Source organism: Chelonia mydas, chromosome 5, assembly GCF_015237465.2.
Source record: "Chelonia mydas isolate rCheMyd1 chromosome 5, rCheMyd1.pri.v2, whole genome shotgun sequence".
Lineage (NCBI taxonomy): Eukaryota > Metazoa > Chordata > Testudines > Cheloniidae > Chelonia > Chelonia mydas.
This window is the reverse complement of record NC_051245.2, coordinates 49,620,955-49,642,703: the sequence shown is the minus strand read 5'-3', so window position 1 is coordinate 49,642,703 and position 21,749 is coordinate 49,620,955. Positions and strand designations below refer to the sequence as shown.

The 21,749-nt window shown below is 36.7% G+C and overlaps 1 protein-coding gene across 4 annotated transcripts in view; it reads left to right on the top strand.

Annotated features, from left to right (window-relative positions):
• The window catches only part of BDP1 (B double prime 1, subunit of RNA polymerase III transcription initiation factor IIIB), a 72,761-nt gene that overhangs the window by 7,268 nt on the left and 43,744 nt on the right, over positions 1–21,749 (top strand). For all 4 annotated transcript variants that reach the window (XR_005225988.2, XR_005225987.2, XR_006290937.1 and 1 more), the window contains exons 6-19: positions 578–711; positions 3,037–3,131; positions 3,546–3,600; positions 4,273–4,416; positions 6,127–6,408; positions 8,145–8,316; positions 9,788–9,944; positions 11,336–11,418; positions 14,165–14,327; positions 17,698–17,789; positions 18,605–18,761; positions 19,300–19,385; positions 20,506–20,737; positions 21,318–21,511. Coding sequence is in view for 1 of the 4 variants with exons in the window: in XM_043546840.1 (XP_043402775.1) it covers positions 578–711; positions 3,037–3,131; positions 3,546–3,600; positions 4,273–4,416; positions 6,127–6,408; positions 8,145–8,316; positions 9,788–9,944; positions 11,336–11,418; positions 14,165–14,327; positions 17,698–17,789; positions 18,605–18,761; positions 19,300–19,385; positions 20,506–20,737; positions 21,318–21,511 (2,046 nt within the window). In the remaining 3 variants the exon portion in view is untranslated. The remainder of the gene's footprint in view (positions 1–577; positions 712–3,036; positions 3,132–3,545; positions 3,601–4,272; positions 4,417–6,126; positions 6,409–8,144; positions 8,317–9,787; positions 9,945–11,335; positions 11,419–14,164; positions 14,328–17,697; positions 17,790–18,604; positions 18,762–19,299; positions 19,386–20,505; positions 20,738–21,317; positions 21,512–21,749) is intronic.

Below are 21,749 nucleotides of genomic sequence, written 5' to 3'. Positions count from 1 at the left end.
TCGTTCGTAACTCTGAACAAAACGTGGTTATTTTTTTCAAAAGTTTACAACTGAATGTTGACTTAATACAGCTTTGAAACTTTACTGCAGGAAAAAAATGCTGCTTTTAACCATCTTAATTTAAATTAAACAAGCACAGAAACAGTTTCCTTACCTTGTCAAGTCTCTTTTTTTTTAAACTTTCCCTTTATTTTTTTAGTAGTTTACATTTAATGCAGTACTGTACTGTATTTGCTTTTTTGTTATTGTTGGTCTCTGCTGTCTGATTGTGTACTTCTAGTTCCAAATGAGAGGTGTGGTTGACTGGTCAATTTGTGTGACTGCTGTTTGTAACTCTGAGGTTCTACTGTATGTAATTTAACTAGATTAATATCAATCCCCAATATTCTCTAATTCATATAATAGAGAGATATTGGCATGGTAGTGAAACGTAGTTAAATTGATGTGAACTTGGAGTATGGCAGGAAGAGTCTTAATTCTCAGGTTCTCAACAGACATAAAATGTGGTTCTCCAGTTTTTATTGCCCCAACGACATTTCTGATGTCTGACATTCATGGGTTGCTTTCTTCTTTTCAGTTTAACTGTAGAAGTTTTAAGGACAAAAGGGTCATGTGTCGTAGAAGAAAATGATCCTATCTTTGAGCGTGGCTCCACAACTACCTATTCCAGCTTTAGAAAAAGTTTTTATACCAAGCCGTGGTCAAATAAAGGTAGGTATACTTTAGTTTCAAGTTTTGAGTCTGTAGAAGACTAAGCGCTGATCCTGCAGACACTTGCAAACGTACATTTACACATGTGAGTAGTCGCATTGACCTCAATGGATCTATCCATGTGTAAAGTTAATCACTTATTTTATAGTTGTAAGATAGGGGCCTTAATGAGCGAAGTTCTAGTTTGTGTTGAGCATAGGCATACTCAAAAAACCCCACACCTAGTGAGATAATGGGCTGGAAGCTGGTTGCCACTCCAAAAGTGGAAATGCCACTCCACTGTGTCCGTGACAGGAGAGTCATTATGGGACTGGGGACCAGGTTGTATAAACTGCATATTAAATCATGTGTGCTTCCTAATCCGGCAGCAGTTATGCACACAGCCCTTCCAGCATGGTTTAGGAATGGATGGTGTGAGGGATATCTGTGCATCGTGCTGCTTTTTGCAGTGTATATGTGCACATATGTTTTGTGGGTGCAGGACACTATGCTTGTATCTACCAGAATTTGGCCATTATTATTTGCCGGCAGCACAGTGTGGTAGAGATCACTGTGTATGAGAACACTTCTCAAACCTGTGGGTGGAAGATTGTGGTGTTTCATTCCTGATTCTCTCATAAATTCTTTGGAATACTGCTACTCTTTGTAAATAAAGAGGAGTTAAAAAAATACAATGTTTTGTTCCATTTTTGTGGTTCGATTAATAAAGAATAAGATGAGAATTAAAATTAATGAATTAATGTTGATCTAGTACTCTGCAGAATTAGTGAGATGAGTGTTTGCTTATTTTAAAAATCTAGATTGTTCTTTTTGTTGACAATTGATATGATGATAGTAGTAATAAAGGTGTATTTAAGAAAGTAACACATGGAGTAACTTAAGCCCAAAATGTGACAATTCTTAGTATTCTTTTAGTCTGAGAACTCTATAAAATAACATTTCCTAAGCATTAATTCTCCATTGATACTGATACATAAATAAAAATAAGCTTGTTGATTGAAAGCGAAGGAAACTTCTAAATGTTTGTGAAATGCAAGAGAACAAAATTGTTAGGGCAAAGCTGTTTTTTTTTTTTTTTTTTTTTTTTTTTTTTAAATTAAACATAGTATTATCAATACTCCCATGTGTGTACAAAATACAACTATAAAATCACAATAGTGATTGTAAGTAACTGCATATAAAATAAGCTAAACCTCAGGAGAAAAATATTTTCAGCAAATGTGCTGAGTGGTTATTCATAGTCAAAAAATTGTATGATCTACAGAAGCCAAATTCTTTGTTTAGAACATGCATTATTTAACGTCAAAGTATACTGTTCACAAAGACGTAGTATAGAGGGAATTGATTTTCCAGGTGGTTAAAAACTGGTGTGAATGTGAAGTATTTGATAACCACAGAAGCAACTTATTTTGAGTAAGCGCTTAGAACATGAACATTATTCCTGATACATGATGATCATTTTTAATTACTTCAGTGTTTATCTTCCTGACTTAATAGCTTACTTATTAACAAAATTACATTATTTAAGTTTTAGAGAAGAAGTCTTCTCCAAACTGGTCTTTACCGGAGTGAATAGTGTTGTTAGTACCTGAATCACCTCTCCCTTCTTAAGTCATGACATGAGGAAAAAGAAAAGGAGTACTTGTGGCACCTTAGAGACTAACCAGTTTATATGAGCATGAGCAAAAGCTCATGCTCAAATAAACTGGTTAGTCTCTAAGGTGCCACAAGTACTCCTTTTCTTTTTACGAATACAGACTAACACGGCTGTTACTCTGAAACCTGACATGAGGAAAATATTTTTCAGTGTTATTTAGTGTATTCGACTATGAAGGGTGGGGAATCAGTGAATAATTTCAAGCGTATTGGATATATATTCATTTACAGTAATTAGCTTGATACTTTTTCCATGTTGCTAGATGCTCAGAAGCTACACTGATGCCGTAAGTACCTAGATAAACATTTATACAGCATTGCTCAGTAGTATCAAGATGCTTTACAATGTGATAAGCAGAAAAAGTATAAAATAAAGCAAACTCAGATAACAATAACTTTGAATACGGGGTAGCTGGGTGAAATGTAATGGCCTGTGGGTTACAGGAGTTCAGATGATCCTTTTTGGCCTTAAACTCTGTGAAACTATGAACTGGAATAATGGTCTAGTTTGGAATTTAGCTCTGTCTGAATATATTGGGTATACATATTTTTTTACTCTTAAATGTAAAGATTTTGGTTCATATAGTAAAAAGAATAGCATTCAATACGTACGTGTGTGTGTGAGTGTGTAAAGATAGAGATATTTGTTTTATTTTCTTTTTGTTCCAGAAACTGACATGTTCTTCTTAGCTATCAGCATGGTAGGAACAGACTTCTCTCTGATTGGTCAGCTGTTTCCTCACAGAGCAAGAACAGAGATTAAGGTAAGTAAAGCAGAGAATGATATTACCAGTGCAATTGTCAGCATTTGCTTTTGTTCTCAACCTCTTGCATGCTGTTTATACAGTATTTTAGTATTAATAATTTTTGATGGTATTTGGTTCCGGGGTAAAGTTTGTAGTAACAGTACGTTTTCAGAATGCAGTTGATATCCAGAGTAATATGTCTGAAATGGATAAGATGCTTCTTGATCTGATACAAATTAGTTCAACTTCCTAATTTGAAGTAGATATACTTGTAACACACTGGTTTGATTTACAACTTTATTTCTTTGTGGGCAACGTTTTCCCTAACTAAAGGAGTATTTTATCCCGATTTGCTACCTTCTATATCTGTAGTACTGTAACATTTGCTTAGTGGAGAAGGATTAATATAATTTACAATATACATTATTTCAGAACAAGTTTAAACGTGAGGAAAAAGCAAATGGATGGAGGATAGATAAAGCATTCAGTAAGTTTTTACTTAGCTAAATTCTTCTGATTAAGTGTTATGAATATGTAATTTTGGGGGGGCTTTAGTTTGTTTGATCCAATAAATTTAATTCTACAACAGGGTGTTTGTTTGTAATACTTAACATTTAGAGGATAATATAGTGGTTAAAGTACAAGACTGAAAGTAAAATTTTTAGCTTTTAGTCCCAGCTCTGTTGTTGATTTGGTGTCTAATTTGGGCTAAGCATATACTTTCTCTGTGTCTCGGATCCTTTCTGTGAAATAGGGAGTAACATTTAACTATCTCACATGTTGAGGATCCATTAGTTACTAATGGTAGAGCACTCTGAGAATCTTGAATGACAAGTGCTGTATAGGTACTACTGTTACTTTCATGAAATGTGAGTGTCTACTTCATTTAGCACAGTGGTTCATAATTTGATATTGTGATAAAACCTGAATATTTGCTTCTGCACGCCTAATATGTTACCTCTGGTCTCTGCAAGCTTTCAGTGCCACTTGTGTGAAAGAAACTGACTAGTCATGAAACGTGCAGTATGGAAAGTGGTGATTGGACATGGAAATCATAAATGAACTATGTGGTTTAAAAAAGCAGGAGCTTAAAGAATAACTTTATTAACTATGAAATATTAACTTTTTATATTTCACTCTTTTTTTTTTAATTGGACAGAGGAAAAGCGACCATTTGACTTTGAATTCTTTGCCCAGTTGCTTGAGGAGGTACTGGCAGATGAGAAAAAAAGGAAGCAAAAAGCTACTAAAAGACCAAGTTCAAAAGAGAAGAAGCCACCCAAATCTCGGAAAAAGCAAAAAGGTACTTAATTTAAAATTTTCCTTTCAAAATAGTAATACGGAATAATACTGTTATACTGCTTCACTATTGGGTCATTGAACAAGGAAAAAAAAATCCTATTAGACAGTGGTTCTCAACGCCAATCCACCGCTTGTTCAGGGAAAGCCCCTGGCGGGCCGGACCGGTTTGTTTACCTGCTGCATCCGCAGGTTCGGCCGATCGCGTGATCAGCCGAACCTGCGGACGCGGCAGGTAAACAAACTGGTCCGGCCCACCAAGGGCTTTCCCTGAACAAGTGGCGGACCGGCTTTGAGAACCACTGCTGTAAGAAATCTCATACTTCACGGTTCTGAACAGATTTCTTTCAGGCAATGGGAGACTTATGTGATACTGGATTCTTAGAAGGACGTTTTCAGTTCTTAATTTGCTCATTTAGGGGATAGTATTAGCCAATTTCTAGAGAGGTATCTTATATGAAATAAAATTGTACTACCTTAACCAGGTTACAGTTGGTTTGGAATCTTGTATTTCTGTTTTTGGAGTATTTCAGATTGATCTGTTAATAAATATCTTCATAGGGTGCTCACAAATTTTTTATATAGTACTTCAATGCTTGTAAAAAGAACTTTATGAATTTTTATGCATGTTTTGCTTTAGCGTAGTGTAAGACTATATTTATAGTTTTTAAATGTCATTTTGTGACTCTCTGAACATTAGCCACTGTCAAAAGCTGTTTCAGGGAAAATGGCCTTGAGAACGATATGTGAAAAGTTGTTACAAAGGTGAGACTATCTAGGAAGTAGCAGCCAAAAAAGCAATTCTTAAAGACCATTGTTGTCTTTAGAAATTTACTTGTCTGAAATTTACTAGATAAGATTATGAATATGAGTTAACGGAAATCATGCTCTCTTTTCCTACCTGGTAGATTTCACACCACATGTAAAGTGCTAGGTTTATTTTTTAGCCCACAACTAAAAACTTATTTTGTACTTAATGCAGTACAGAAGGCATGTTTCTTTACTCTTGTGCTGCATTTTGGATTTGTCACTTATATGGGTGGGGAGGAGGGATGGGAAAAAATAGTGTAAAAATATTAAAATGCAAAGTAAAAGCAGTTACTCATGGTGTTTAACACTATATATAAAAATCAAGATTTTTGCGGTGATTGACTATTGGTATTTCAGAATGTTTTTTAAAAAAGAAAAAAGTAATTGAGTCATTTTTAGAAGCTATTTACCAAAACCAGAAAACAATCTGCCTAGAAAGTTTAGGTTCCTAATACTTTTGAGTAGTGTAGTATATAGTAAAAGTACAATAGCGTAATATACCATATGCAGCCACAAATTAGGCTCTACCCACAATAGTAGGATTTTTTTTTTTCCGGGAAGACAGGTGCCTAATTTTCATATTGTAGTACAGTCAGTGTAACTACCCAACCTAAAAACCACAAGAGCAAAGTGATGTGCATTGAGTATAGAATGACATTTTTAACAGTCTCAGATAAAAGGATTGTCCCACAAATGTGTGTTGCAGCATCAGTTAACCTGTGCTGAGACTTGATTGCATCTGGTTGGTTGTTTGCCAAAACATTTCTTTAGGGCTCTGTTGCTATATCTGACAGCATATTGCCATGGATAGATGAACGCACCAGACATTGATAGTGGAAAGACCTTGGAGATTCTTAGTTTATAATACCAGTATATTTACCTGGAACTGTACTGTCTTTGATAGCTAAAGTTGTCAGTGAAGAAGCAGATAATGACCAGGATGATCCTCAGGGTGTCAGAATTTCTGATGCAGAAACAGTGGATGCTGGGACAGCTGAGAAGGAGAATGAAGCATCTCTGAATGTCTCTGAACAGACAGAAGAACAGATTATATTGGAGCCAGTGACAACCAAAAAGAAGAGGAAAAAGAAGAAAAAAGATGATTCTGAACTGGAAGTGGAGAATCTGTCTGAAGAGGGAGCTGCCCCCTCAAAACCAGCTAAGGGGGGGAAATCCAGCAATAAAAGTAAGATTAAAATGCTCAACCATAATCCCTCCTTCTGCTGTTGGCATTGTTACAGTTTGTTGCGCGTGAGCAACCCCGTCGGATTATAAATCTCAAATTTTAGCCTATGGAAGTACCTGGTGTGTTCTCTTTGGGCCTTTGTATGGTATAAAAAATTATAACATGTAGGTACTATTGTTGGTTCGGAGAGGATGGTAATTGTTTTCATTCAGCTTGGGTCTCACAATTACCATCCTCTCTTAGTTTACCTGTACCCTCTTTAATCTACCTCCTTCTCAGAAGCCTGGGAGAAAACACAAGTTTTGCAGTGTGCTCTGAAGGTCAACAAATCATTGTGGGAGAAATGAGCTTTAGTTGAGGGCGTCTCTCAAAAAATACCTGGCAACCAGTCCCCTCTCTTTTTAAACAGGAGTGCTATTAGCTTCAGTACCTTGGTTGATATTAAGTGCCATTTACTGCATATGGATAGAATTCATCTCTTTGGTACCCAGGACTCTAAACCATTTAAGGTTTTGAAGTGAAAACGGGTTGAATGACATATGGAAACAAATTGGATCTTTCATTGCAGACCTTGGGGCACAGACACAATTTATGAAGCGCCTCTAAGCAAGAGCACTACCGCTTTCTGGACTACCTGACGTTTCATGGTGGTCTTTAGATATAACTCCCGATAACGCATTACAACAATCCAATCTATTATGTTTGGTTTAAACCACTGTGGTCGCACAGGTGAGATCTCCGCTATATTAATATGCAGTATGGATCGTCCTTGAAAATGTAGTTAGGGAAAAATATACAATGAATTCATAAACCTTTTGGTGAAAGTTGTATGGCACGTTTCATTTTAAAGGGCACTGTCAGGTAGTTTTGGCCCCAAATCAAAAATTTTTTTTTAAACACAAATCTCAAACAGCCCCCATTAAAATTTAACATCTTGAGAAATATTTTAATTTAAAAAAATCAACCTAGTTTTTGTTGAGATATAGTAATTTTCCTCAGAAGTGTTTAAAACTTTGCAGCATTGTTATGTGAAAAATGGATGGTGAAACTGTGTAGAAGCTCCAAACTGAATGGGGTGCAAATCAGTAAATGAAATAACCTAGATTTTTAAACCTCTTTGAATGTTGATCAATGGAGGTAAAGAAAATGTTTAACATTTGAACCTCAGTTCCTTTTCAGCTTACTATAAATTACAGTATAATCTTTAAAATTCCATAAGCCTACAACTTGTAATGGCTTTCATAAAAGGTTGCATCATTTTCAGTAATGGTAATGGACAATTGACTTCTGTTCAATGACACAACCATTATTTAGAAACTCAATCTCCAAACGCAATATTGTTTTCTTTGTAGACTCCAAATTTTGCTTCACCTTAGAAAAAAGTGATGTTCTTTTTCTTGACTGTAGCAACGAATCTGAATGTAGCCCAAAGTTTCAAACTTCAGCTATCTATACCCATAAGTCTGAACTTTCAAAGTGAAGTGATTTTTTTTTTTTTTTTTGGTTGCTTTAATTTTTGAGGTGCCCAGTCAGAAACACTTTAAATGCCAGATTTTTCTGAAATTCAGGTCCTTCTCAGGTGTCTCAAATTGGTCCCCAAAATAACTTCTAAAATTGAAGCCCAATTTTTGTTATGAGTGTTGGTGTTTTCTCTTGTGGATGTTTTGGAACCTGTACCTAATGTTACCAGACATTTTCTGGAAATACATATTAAACACCTAACAATTTGTTAACAGAAAAAAATGCAGTGTCTGGTACAAACAGTGATAATCATACTGAAAGTGGGGAGGAACTGGATGTTCTTAATCAAGAAAATGCGGATGAGACTCCTGTCCTGATGGAGCAAGAATCACATTCCTGTTTACAACTGAATGATAAAACCGAAGAAAGGGATCTCAATTTAGCCAGGTAACTTTTGCTACATATGGACTCAAACACAGCAAGAAATGGTTTGATTTTTAAAATTAGTTTTTGTGTTTTTTCATTTTTACCATCACATTCATTAGTGAAGATGGGCAGGGTCTTCGGTTTCCATGTGTTGTCAAGCTTTGCTCTCAAGGGTAGTGGACTCACTTGCTTTAATTTTATACCTGCAACATGATCCTTACCCTGAAAGCCTCATCTTAACTTAATGACAGGTTTCAGAGTAGCAGCTGTGTTAGTCTGTATTCGTGAAAAGAAAAGGAGTACTTGTGGCACCTTAGAGACTAACCAATTTATTTGAGCATAAGCTTTCGTGAGCTACAACTCACTTCATCTGATGCATAAAAGTGGAAAATGCCATGAGGATGTTTTTATACACACAGACCATGAAAAAATGGGTGTTTATCACTTCAAAAGGTTTTCTCCCCCCACCCCACTCTCCTGCTGGTAATAGCTTATCTAAAGTGATCACTCTCCTTACAATGTGTATGATAATCAAGGTGGGCCATTTCCAGCACAAATCCAGGTTTTCTCTCCCCCCACCCCAAAAATTAATGCTAAACCCCCATTTTTTTGATTCTTTAAATCCAAAATTTTTCTCATTTTTGGGATGAACATCAAGACCAGTGATTTATTCCAAACCTTTCCCTAAAGCTTTAAGGAAAATATGATGGTACCACTAAAGCAGAGCTTAGTAACATTATTAGTGTACTTTCTGGCAGGGATGGGGTGGGGGGTTCTGTACACTTTTTACTATAAAATGTATCTTCTGTAACACTTGTGGGGAAACAAAACTATACTTAATTTCATGCCTAGTTGAAACAGAACCAGGTTTTCTGCCAAGATGCAATTGTTTTTGGTCATGAACTTTGAGAAACTTTTTTACAGTACATAACACTTCACTTTGTGTTACTTAAATCCACGTTTACTAAGGAGATTTTCTTATCCCTGTTACAGAACAACAATAATTTTTGTGTAAATGACGAGATATTTATGGAAGAACTATAACACTTCTAATATTCTCTGGGTTGAAGTACAATTTCTTTGTGTTAATGAAGCTCTTCTTGATATTCTCCCTTCCATATTAGATTTTCTCCGTAAAATGAAAGAGTTTCTGTAGCCAATTCAGAATATTCAAAAGCTTTTTTGCTTTTAAAATAATTCTTCATCTGCGGTGCTTAAAAGGCATTTTATTAAGATAAACCAAAACTTTTCAGAGTGTCTGTATTTGGTTGCAAGAACTTTTATTTAAACAAAGGGAATGAAGTTGGAAGTCATAAGGTATGGCAGGTTCAATAGAACTCCTAAAATTTCTGCAGATTGTCCGGTTGGGCAAGAGCACCGTGGTAACACTGTATATTTAATAACTCCATAGTGCAATTTGATCCTGCAGCCCTGATTAACTTGTGTGTGAAAAGTACTGATGTTACATTTTCTCTGAATGCCTTATTTACAGCTTTCAAGATACTAGTGCTGGATTAATAGAAACTGAATCTTCTGAACCAGAAACCTCAGATATCATCTCTGGGTCACAGGATTGGCAACCTTCAGAATCTCAAGCTTCAGGTACCAGAAATAAAAAAGGAAATGGTGAAGAAACCAGTGAAGCAAAGGTATCTTTGTTTTTATGGATTTTTTTGGTCTCCAGTAATCCTTCTCACATTACTAGTAGCGTTCACATAAAATAAAGATTTCTTCGATAAATATCTCGTAACATACTCGTATACAGCTCAGCACACAAAGTCATTAAACCTGGAAATATCACTAGAAGTTAAATAAGTTGCCAGTCAGTGGGATAAATGACTTTTATTGGTTTTATTTTAGTAGGCCAAACTGATTCAAGGAATATAATGTTTGGATTGGGTTCATCTCATAGTGCAAAAATTTAAAAGTGCTGTTTAAACTGTTCATTAGCTTTTCAAAACAAAGACTATGAAGGAGAAAATTCCACTAGTAAAATTCAGTGTCTTCCATTGTCTTGGAGCCCACTTCTGCAGGGACTTGGTACCATGTGCTTGCTAATGTAACTAGTAATGCTTGTTTGAAGGATTCTTTTAATTTTTTTAATCTTTCTAAAGACAAAGGATTGTTTTGTGGCTGAAGCATGGGAGGGGTCGGAGATGCTTCCTATGCTACTTTGGGCAAGTCGCTTAAACTCTTGATTGTCAATTTCACCAGTTTCGTCAATTTCATTAGTTTTATATTTAAAAAATAAGCAAACAAACCCCTTTTTTACTGGGAGGTTGGCTAATTCGAATCTTTGTGAAGCACCTTGAATCCCTTGAGTGGGAAGTGTTGTAGAAATACAACACTCAACTGCCTCAGAAGAATTGAAGTGTACAGAGTAGCCTGGACCCTGTAATGTGCCTCAGACCTGCCTACAAATCAGAACTAAGCAGACGTGTTTTCAGGCCAACTAGCTATGACAATATATTGCTATTGTAACAGGAGGGACAGCCTTAAGAAAAGCCTGGAGTCTCAAGTCATCATAATCAGAATGCTTATGTTACTATCACTAATGTTTTTACATTGTAGATTACGTGTGCTGCGGTTAAATGAATTTAATTTGATGCATACTAAATCTCCTTTGCAATCTGAAAATGCCAAACCAGTCAGTACAGGAAATACTTTGAGGATATTTATGTGATGAAACAACTGTAGATTAAAAGGAGGAAAAATAGTTTTATGTAGCAGAAATGCTTTTGTTCGTATATAATAGGTAGATTTTATATTTTGCTATACCCGTTTATCAAGAATAATTGCCTTCATCATTCTTGCTTTTTGCAATAATGCCTAGTGATCTCTGGTGGAAAGATTATTTAAGGCCTACAGCCAACAATAGTTAAAATTGGTACTAGAATCTCACTCACTCGATTTAACTGAAAGATGAAAGAGGAGCCTTGTTTTCACTTTCATTTGCACCAATGTTTAACTGTCTTGTAGCAAGAGTTTCTTCGTTATTGCAGGAATCAGGCGTTCTAAATATTACTTTGTTTCCACATAGAACAGTGAAGTATGTGATTTATATAAACCAGCTGAAAAGGAGAGTACAGCAAGAAAAAGCCATGATTCTAAATCTGAAACAATGTGAGTAGTTATTCTGCCTAGCAGTAGTAGTCCGCTGCGAGTTAAACCTATATTTCTCTAATTTCGGGGTGGGGTAGGTATGTGTGTTATAAAATCTGTTCACACGGCACAACAGGTGGTCTTTTGTTCCTCTTTATTTTAAAAATACTTCAAATAGAACTAAGTTTCTGTGGTCAAAGAATGACGCTTATAGAAAACTTCAAAATGTTGCATAGGGACAGGCAGGTTATGTTGGTTTTAATGCGAGTTACAGCCTGTGCAATTTAGTATACCAAGATCTTGGGGGTTCATGGTCAAGATAATAGCTCTGAATGAGTAAGGAGTGGGGGTTGAATTAATCTAGTATGTAGTAGTGTACTATTCAGATCTTTTGATCATTATGCCATACTACAGCATATTAACTTCCTTCTGCTGTCTCCATCCTAGGACTACCGCCTTTTTAAAGGCAGCTCAGTCCCATGTTAGTGGCTGTTTTAGCCTTACTTGGCCTGCCCCTGTATACATGTAATCTGATGAGCTTTTGCTCCAAGAGTCTTAGGTAGCCTGTGCCAAAGAGGATCTGTGGTTGTGTTTCTCCATTATCTGCCTTCAACAGCCCTAACCAAGAAAAATCCATAGGCCAGGGTGGCATATAAGATTCTGATTCCTGAGTGGAACGGAGAGAGGTGGGTTTCTTTCTAGGGGAGGGAGGAGAATGGAGAATGAATGCAGGAAAGAGAACATGGAGGAAAATATAGAGAAAGCAAAGGAATAAAACATGAAATAAAGAATTAAATATACAGAGAAGGCACAGTAGGCAGATGTTAAGAGCTTTTCAAAGGAGGGGAAGAAAATGTACTGGATGCTCCCTGTTTCCTTCTTCTCCCTGTGGCTGCTTTCTGTGTTTCTTGAAATGCCTTTCTTTGGAGGTTATTGTAAGGTATCTTTTGATCCTTAGGCCACACCTTGCTTTATCATATATACTTATTAAAAAATTGAGTGATACTTAAATTTTAAAATATAGTTAATATTTCATGTTGTACTATTTGTATCAAACTGCAAAATGAGAGCATTTTTAGACCCTTTAGTAAGGCCTATCAGATTTGTTTACCCACTTTTAGATGTAATCAGCTTCCACAGGATGGATGTGTACACCCATATGACCTGAAGGAAAATACCATCGTAACTCAGGAGGGAGCAAGAGATCGGCATCCGACTTGTCTGAAGAGAGCTGTTAGAGGAAGAGGGGCTGACTTACAGCCTTGGAGCAAGAGACCAAGAGGATAATTAGGGTGGAGAAGGGCATTTAAACACTGTATTTTCTCAATTCAGGCACTGACAAGAGGAGTAACTTGTCTCCAGTCTTGAGAGGAACTAGAGAGAAATCCGTTTGAGCCCCGATCAAGCTGCTATTGAAATCCAATGAGTCTTTTTTCCCATTTACTTCAGTGTGAGACCTTTGGGAAGGACATATCCTTATACCTGGTATCAGGAGAAGATGTTACAGTTTGTCAGGGTGGATTGATTTAAATCAGTGATTTAAATCACCAAGTGGAAAGCCCTTGATTTGAATAATTTTTAACCGACTTTGCCATTTGTACTTCAGTTATTTTTCTAAAGAAAGGTGCATTCTTATTGGTTGATATAAGTGTTAAAACATGTTGATTTACAACTAAATAGATCTTATACACTAGATTTGGTGCATCTTTTTGCTACCTAGGAGTACACAATAACTACATACATTTACAATACTACATACATTTATTTATGCAATTTTATAGCTTAATATTTTCAGATTCTTATGATACATTTTTGGTATGTTAGAAAATGATGAATGATATATTGCTTATTTACTAGATAATTAACTTTTTGTTCATGTTTTGTGTCAAGCTGCATTGGGATTGTAACTAGAATTTAATCAAACACACAACAGTATACAAAACTTATTTTTTTTATTAAACAAAGCAACCTTAAATGTTTTGATAAGATAAGTTTATGTATCCAAAACCTGTTTCAAATTTACAGCTAAATTATTTATTAAAGGAACAGAGGAATTAACTGTAGTCAGTCAAACTGATTATTGAAGTTTAATTTTCAAATTTTCAAATATGCCTAAGTGAAAGTAACTGGATCTAGTCTTGTCTAAATCTCTCTTGAAAATGAGTCTCCTGAATTACTTAGGCTGAGCTATTGTGCTATATTTATAAAGCTTGACCTCAAAAGTTAAATGTTTTCCACCTGATTCCTTCTTTATATAGGAAAACAGCCTTTAATTCCAAGTTTTTGCTAGAGGTTCATGGATTCAGCATATTTTTTACTTAAATATTTTAAGAAATTATCAATTTAGGCCTTAACATATTTTGTGTTGAATTCAGATTTCATTTTAAACAGGTTTATTTTTAAAAAGAAAACTTATTATAATTCAAATAACCATAAAAAGAATTTTATATTTTTTAAAAAAAAATCTATTTTTTTTATCCACCCTGCAACTGTTACATCTCTAATATTCTCTTTGAAGGTATGGCCCAATGCAGTGCTGAAAACCAGTAAATTTATGAAGTGTCCTTACACACTTACAAAAGATTCTGTACTTTCAAGAAATAAAGCATACCCACAAATGGCATAGAACACAGTAATGATTTCTGTCAGTTACTGTTTTATTGTATGGAATATGTAGGTAACTTGTTTTCGGAGGATATATTTGATCATCTAAAGACCTGGATTTCTTTGCTGTGAATATTATAAGCTATTGTTTTTGTATCTTAAGGGAAACTGAAAAAGCTGCTGCTGGAAAGCCATCAGTGAGAGGACGCCTGCAGAGACCTAAACCCAATTTAGCAAGGGCATCTGGAAAGACAGAAGCAGCAGTCCAAGAAAAATCTGAGGTCAAGATTTCTCCTCCAGAGCCTACAGAAGGGGCTGAAAAAATGGTGGGGAGCAGCAATGTTAATTGCAAATGCTAACAATCTTGTGTTATACCCACATGTAAAAGTTGATCTCCTAAACCTTGGTGACCTGTTCTGTGACGCATCTGACCACTTTTATATAGCAACTGCTTATACATAGATGATCAAGTCATGCGTGTTGGTTTTAGTGATTAGCAGCATATCTGATTACTTCACATCTGAAGCAGTTGAGCTTTATCCAAAGAGGGCATGGAATGTCAAAACCAGGGGATGGACTTAGTGGATCTCTCACAAGATAGGCATTGGCTACATTTGAAGCTTGTTCTTGGCACCTGAAGGTGAAATTGAGGTTCCTTAGGGGAATTGTCCCAAAGTGGTGACTTGAACTGAGATGATGGCTCGGTAGAGTAAACACATCTTTAAATAGGGGTAGATGTGACATGTCTTGCACCTTAAGGAGCAGATTCTGCAAGGTGACTTGTCACCTGATGTCAGGAGGGTTGATATTGGGCAAAACAGGCAGCCAGGCCAGGTTAGTTAGTTAATGGTACTTATTATATGCATGGCTTCATGTAGCTCAGTGTCTGTTAGTCCTGTATGAAAAGAGCTTAGCCGCACTGGAGAGTAATACTCTGCTACAAAATAGCACAAGGCAAGCCCAGCGTTTGTGTTTATACATTAGAACCAGCTAATTTGCTGATATGGTTGTTGGCTGTTTTTATTTTCAGCAACATCTTAGTAAGGCATTTCTTGGAAATCAAGGGGTGGTCCAGTGTGACACCCAGATAGGCTGGACAATGACCCAAAGCCAGTGTGTCCATTCAGGAAGATATTGAGCTGTTTGTTTGCCTTTGTGTGGTATAGAGGGAAGCAACTGGATGCTGTCTTTTTGGTAATACGTTTAAGTCTCCATCTTTTACAATAGTGAGCCATATCTTTCATGTTAGCATTCGGGACTTCTGTGTGACTGAAATCCTGGTTCTTTACTGCCAGACAGATTAGTGCAAAGATAAAATGCAGTGATTGGGAAGGCTTTTTCAAGTAATTTGTACATGCAACTTAGCAAAGTGATGGGGCAGTAGTAATTTTTGCAACCTAGTGTGCTTTCTCAGGTTTTGGCAGGGCTATTACTTTTGCTCTCTTCTAGATCTTGGGTATTTAATTCTTGTGGATGACTCTAGTTAGAAACATGGGTAGCCATTGTCTGCTAGTTTTCCCTTCTGGCATTTTCATTACAGATGACACCATTTTGTAGATTGCCTGCACGATTTCAAGCATTTCGCCACAACTGATATATCCATTGACCTCAAGATCATACATGCTAAGATGTATGCTAGTTTTCCCTTGTTCTTCAGGAATGTGGGGGAGATGTTATCAAGCCCTCAGGCTTTACCTGTTTTCAGTGTTTTGACTGCCAATTCTATTTCATCTGTGGTGAAAGGCTGCAAGTCTTTTCAGTATCGGGTATACACTCTTTATATTGCACCATTTGTTCTTTATCTCTCCTTCAAAATTTTTTGTCTTTCATCCACTTTTGTGGAATTTATCGGGGGGGGTAACGATACTATTTGGAGAGACTGAAAAATGGCACTGTGCTGGAGGCTTCTGAGCAGCACCAGGTTTTCTGATTAGTGCCCAGGCTTTGCTGTTGTCTCTTGATATGTTTAGTTCCATGGTAGATTGCTTCCATCTTGCTCTTCTAGAAGTGTTCAAGCTGTCTAAAAGATGCATGGTGATGTCTGGATTGCCACTGTCTTCACGTTGCTTGAGGAGTTCTGCACACTCCTCCTCATCTAGGCAGGGAATATAGGTCTTAACTTAGGCCCTAGTTCATTCACAATATTGCTGAAATTACAGATCCCGCAATATTAGGCCTCCACCACAATTTTTATTTTAATTCGCTTTCTTTGCACAGTCCACAATTTTGCATACATTTTAAGTATGCAGTTAGTACTGCACTAACATTCAATGGCCGTAAAAGGCTAAAGTGACTATTTGATTTCTATAGCAGTTGTGTTAAGACTGTCTTCTGAATTTTATATTGCACCAGTTCCTTTTTTTTTTTTTTTTAAATGAACGTAATATAGTTGCAGCAAAATGTCTGGTTATCAAAAAAAAAAATTAGAAGGCATAACATAATACTTGTGTCTATATTGTTCCAGCAATTTTTTTAAACAAATAGGTCTACTCTTGCTTTTTCCAAATTACCGCTATTAATAAAGGTCCATTATTATTTTTCTTCTATGATTTTCCATGCAGCTCAGCTGCAGTTGTTTGAAGATCATCCTGCAATTCAAGTAGGGCCTTACTTATAACAACCTTTTGGAATTGACTTGGTGGCAGCTTTGTAAATTTTTTTTTTTTTTTTTTTTTTTGTGGACTGCATGTAAGCTGCTTCAGTAGAGATGTTGTGTGGGATACAAGCTTTGTGAATTGTATGAAGCTGGGCCCGTTTGCTTTCTGATAGTTTCAGCAAGGGTTAATATTGATGCTCACAATAGGTATGGTTACTCCAACTTTGGTAAAAATCAGACAAGGCTGACTATGTGGGAAGTTTTTCATTATGCTGCATGTAGCTTGAAGTAGATGATGGCCTGTGCTGGTGGTCCAGGTGAGGTCAGAGGAGTAGTCTTGCTTCCATCTGGGAGAACGAAAAGTACTCTGCTTGGATCATGGATGAGGTGAAGACTATAGAATGAAACCCAGTCCAAAAGGTCTACTCCATTTTGATCTGACTCTCTGTATCTCCAGGTAGTGTGGTGGCTTTTAAAACCTATCAGGCTGTGGGAGCTTAGGAATAATATTTGGGGTAGGGCAGGGTTGGTTAGGGTACATGTACCCTTTTGCCATTCTGAAATGACTCTTACAACATCAGAGGTCTGGATTAGATTGGAGTGGTTCCATGCCAGCAAGATCCGCTCTAACATAGGTAGTGTGCCACATTTGCTATGCAAAGGGTAACTCACAAGGTCATACATAACCTGTGGTGTTAAGGCAGCTGGCAGAAAGTGAGTTGATGCGTCTCCTGGAGGCAGATTATGTCCATTTATGTTTGGAGGCTAGGGACTGGAGAATAGAACATTCAGCAGATGAGTCCTTCAACATTTAGTTGAAGGTTTTTCAGGGTTGGGGCAATGATCAAAGCTTCTTGATCATGGTTAAGATCTCTGAGATCACTTGAAAGTCCATGCTGGCCAGGATCTGACATGTTTAGTTGGTGCTTTGGTTTCTGTTACTGAAGCAGGATACTTTTGGGGTATACAGTGGGAATGTAGCTGCATTATACCCCATCTGACCGCTGACTTTGCAAATCAAATTTGACTCAAATGCTCCCTCTCTCTCAGCTCTCTGTCCTCTATATAAAAAATTTAATATTTTTTTTATTTTAATTCAGTATACCATGGAAGCTGCTGAAGGTAACACAGCTGAAATCACCGGAGATGAAATCATAGGAAGAGAGATCAAAGCCTTAGAGACTAAATCCCAGTGAGTATGCAGAGATCAGTTTATCATATCATCTTTGCTTTAACTCTTAACTGTTTACTGCAGCGTCTTCTAGTTTATTGCATACAGTGATCTGTTGTAGTCCTTCCATAGGCTGGTCTGATGAACTATGGTGGAAGTGCGAACTGAGGAGGCAAGTGTGAATCCTGAACTTGGCTTCTAGATTTCCCCGGACAATATGGAATGGCAATACCATGAAAGCGTTGCACTCCTCTCCTGGGAGGCTGAAGAGAGCCAAACTTCACACAATACCAAACCATTCTTTTTAATTCAGAAGTTTTATTAATGATGATTTGAACCTTACTAGGGGCAGGGAAAATTAAGTGATGAGATGTCCAGGGAGGAGTAGTTGAAACTACACAGGGATAAAATAGACTTTCATAAAGGTATATACTTAGGACTTTGATTCTTCCTCACATTCCAGAGCTTGATGCCTAGCTTCTGAAGATTGGAGCAGGAACTATAGAGAGTAAGCCACATAACTCTGTTACAGAATTTGGAAGACTTAATGCTAGTGGAACTTGCCAAAAGACTGACTATAAATATTTCAATGAGTGGATCATAGGATTTTCTGTAATGTTTCAGATCAAAGCAGCTTCTGCACATCAAAGAAATGTACAAACAGATGTAAAAAAAACAATAATACCCCAAAGGCAACACTGTATTTAAAGCCCTTTTTTTAATAAAGAAAATTGTGCAGGCCATTGAAAATCATCTTTCTTATTTCTTAGATGACATTAATAGGCTCGAATGGTGCAAATGCCGATTCTGAATGCCATATTTTTTTTCTTGTGTAGGGAAACTGAAAAAGCTGTTACTGAAAAAGCAGCAATGAGAGGCCGTCGGCAGCGATTTAAACCTAATGTGGTAGGAGCATCTGGGAAGAGAGAAGCACCTGTACAAGGTGAAGGAAAGGAGAAAACTCCTCAAGAGCCCGTGGGAGCAATTGAAAAGGTATTTAACAGAACAAAATTAACTGGAAATGATGAACCTTTGTATTTTGTCAAATGGCTAGAAAAATAAGCCTCTATACCTAATCATGTTGTTGTTTTTGTCCTTTTGTTGCTGAATGTAACCAGAAGTCTCAGTCAACAATCAGTGTAATGGATTTTTGTTCTACATTTATCACTTATATTGTGGTAGAGCCTAGAGGCTACAATCAGGTTGCGATCTTGATTGTGCTAGGCACTGTACAAACTTACAGTAAGTGATGGTCCCTGCCCCAAAGAGCATACCATCTAAAAGGGTAGGTGTTGGCCTGTTGGACATAGTTCCCATTAGATTTCACAGTGCAGTGGTCTCAAGATGTCTTCTGTGACTGATATAAAGACATCTCTAAGGTCCTCTGCTGTGTAGGACATATCCACACATTAACCTACAAACCTGGTATCTTTTAGGCTCAGCTGTTATCAGTTGTAACAAGACTGTTTATTATATCTTTTATATAGCTATGAAAATTTAAATTTCTTCATTTGAATTTTCTACTCTTCAGCAGAGTACTGACCAAGGTAACACACCTGACGGTACCAGAGGGGAAACTACAGAAAAAGATGGGAGGGTCTCAGAGACTGAACCTCAGTAAGTATGTACAGAGCAGGGAGACGTATCCTTCTATTTTCAGCTCTTTCCCTGCCTTCTCCTTTCTGATAGTGTTGCATAGAATGGTGAATATAAAAGCTTTTTCTCTTAAGTTACATTTTTGGCAGTCTTTTCCAACTTGCATTTTAATAAGTGGAGCAGATAGTGTCACTGCTATTCAGATGAATTTTCTTGGACTATTTACAAGGTGCAGGTAAGATAAATGCCAAACAGTTAAAGGAAAAGCTAGTCCCTTCAAAGAAAATAAATTGAATTGCTAAGTGTAAAGCAAGCTACAATAATGAATTTCTTATATTTTTATATGACAGAACATAACAAGATTTGACATTTACAAGGGTAAGAAAATTCACAGTTAAAGTAACATATTATCTGGGATAACTCCTCATGTTTCAAGCACAAGCTAACTGCAAACTGTCTAGGGCTGGGAAGAAATTTCCTGTAGTGTGGGCAGGTTATTCTGTTGGTTTTTATAGTTTCTTGCACTTATCTTCCTCAGCCAGAATCATGATGTGTGTAATGTGTCTCATGTATGATGTTGTATGTTGTAAGAAGGGTGTAAAGTAGTGGAAAAAATGAGACAAATTCTTAAGACTCAATAAGAGATATGGAGATTTGAAGAGATGGGAAGGTAAATAAATAAATTTGTAGCAACAAGAAATATTCAAACTTTTGGTCGGAGAAGTGAAAATCTGTGTAGGGTATATAGTGATTATAATTATATACTTCAGTTGCTTTTTCAAACTTTATGCTCTCTGTAAAACTATCCATCAATCTTATTATACTAATGTAATCATGTGCTTGGAGTAAGGATATCAGAAGGCTTATTGCTGGCTAAAAATATGTAACTCATAATGGCAGGCAGAGGATTGAGTTTATCCATGCATTCTGTAAAAATGTTTGCAATTGAACATTTCATACTTAAATTTTAGTAGGTTCAAATGTCATTTTAATCTAACTTTCATTAAATTTGCAATAAAATGAAGTGGCTGTGTGCCTGTGGTTGTTAACAAACTGAAGACCAATTCGCTATTAGATTTGAAGACTCCCTTTAGCTTTCAGAAGTCTGGGACATTGTTGTTTTGAATGTGTGCCTTTCCAGGTCCAAAGAAATATCCTGTTTACAAGAAGGTGGCAAACAGAGTGTACTTAAACCAGCACCATTAATGAGGGGTCGAATGCAGAGGCCAAAACCAAATGTAGGCAGGGCAGCTGGAAGACAAGAAATATCAACAATAAAAAAAGATGTACAAGATGAAAAAACAGAAGTTGGAGAAGCAGTGAAGAGTTTGATACATTGTGAAAACAAAAGTGGTGCACTCCTCACCACAGGTGTAAGTTTCTTTCATCTGCGCTGTAAGACTTCTTTGCAGCTGCATGGGCACATTGTATTATTATCTGGGGCGCAAGTAGATGTCTTAGAGCAGTGATGGTCAAAGTGCAATCCACAGAATTCCTGTGTAGCTTGTAGCCATCTTGCCTTTTAAAAGTGGCCTGAAACTTGTTAGGATCTGAATTCAAGCACTTGGAGATTCTGTGTTTGTACTGGAGCAGTAGATTACATCCCAAGAATCTAAAGTGCTGCGAGTTGCATTCCGTACCTTGTCTGTGATGATAGCTATAAAATGGGAAATACAGAATCCAAACGCCTATCTTTCAGAGACATGAAAGATAATTTGTAGTATTTTAATTCTAAACAAATATTAAGGATTTGGAATCTTAAATAGTTTTCTTTATTTTACAAATATCTAGTGATAATACTTGATGTGCCTCTGAGTAAGGGGAGGCTTGTTTGAGGGTATATTAAATGTTAAACTGCTTTTGAAAAACGTACATTATTTTTCAGTACTTTCCGTCCTACAGAAAACAGCTTTTTCAAATCTTTTTAATGAGTGAAATTGTTGTTCCTTTTAGGATGCAACAGGTAATGAAGACATCCTGCTGTGCTCTGAGATATCAGAAAAAGAAGCCACTGCAGGACCTGAGACGGTGGTCTCAATGCATGTAAAACAGCATTCCCAAGAGAAACCCTTGGGATCTGAGAGCTGTGAACAAGAAAAGGAGTTATGTGTGGATGATTTGGAAGAGGTTTCAGATTTTGGTACAGGGTAAGTTTAAGTGAAGGAAAGGGAAAATGCAGAAGCACTGGATGTCTCCACACAGCGAACACCTTAATCTTCAAATTCCGCACTTACGTTTAGTTAGCATCATCAAAGTAAAAATTAAACTGATTTTTAACTGAGCATATCTAACAGACCACTTTAACGTTGGATTTTTTAAAGTAAATCTGAAAGCAATAGGATTTCAGACGAGATGGGTAATAACTAGTTCCCCTTCTTTACATTT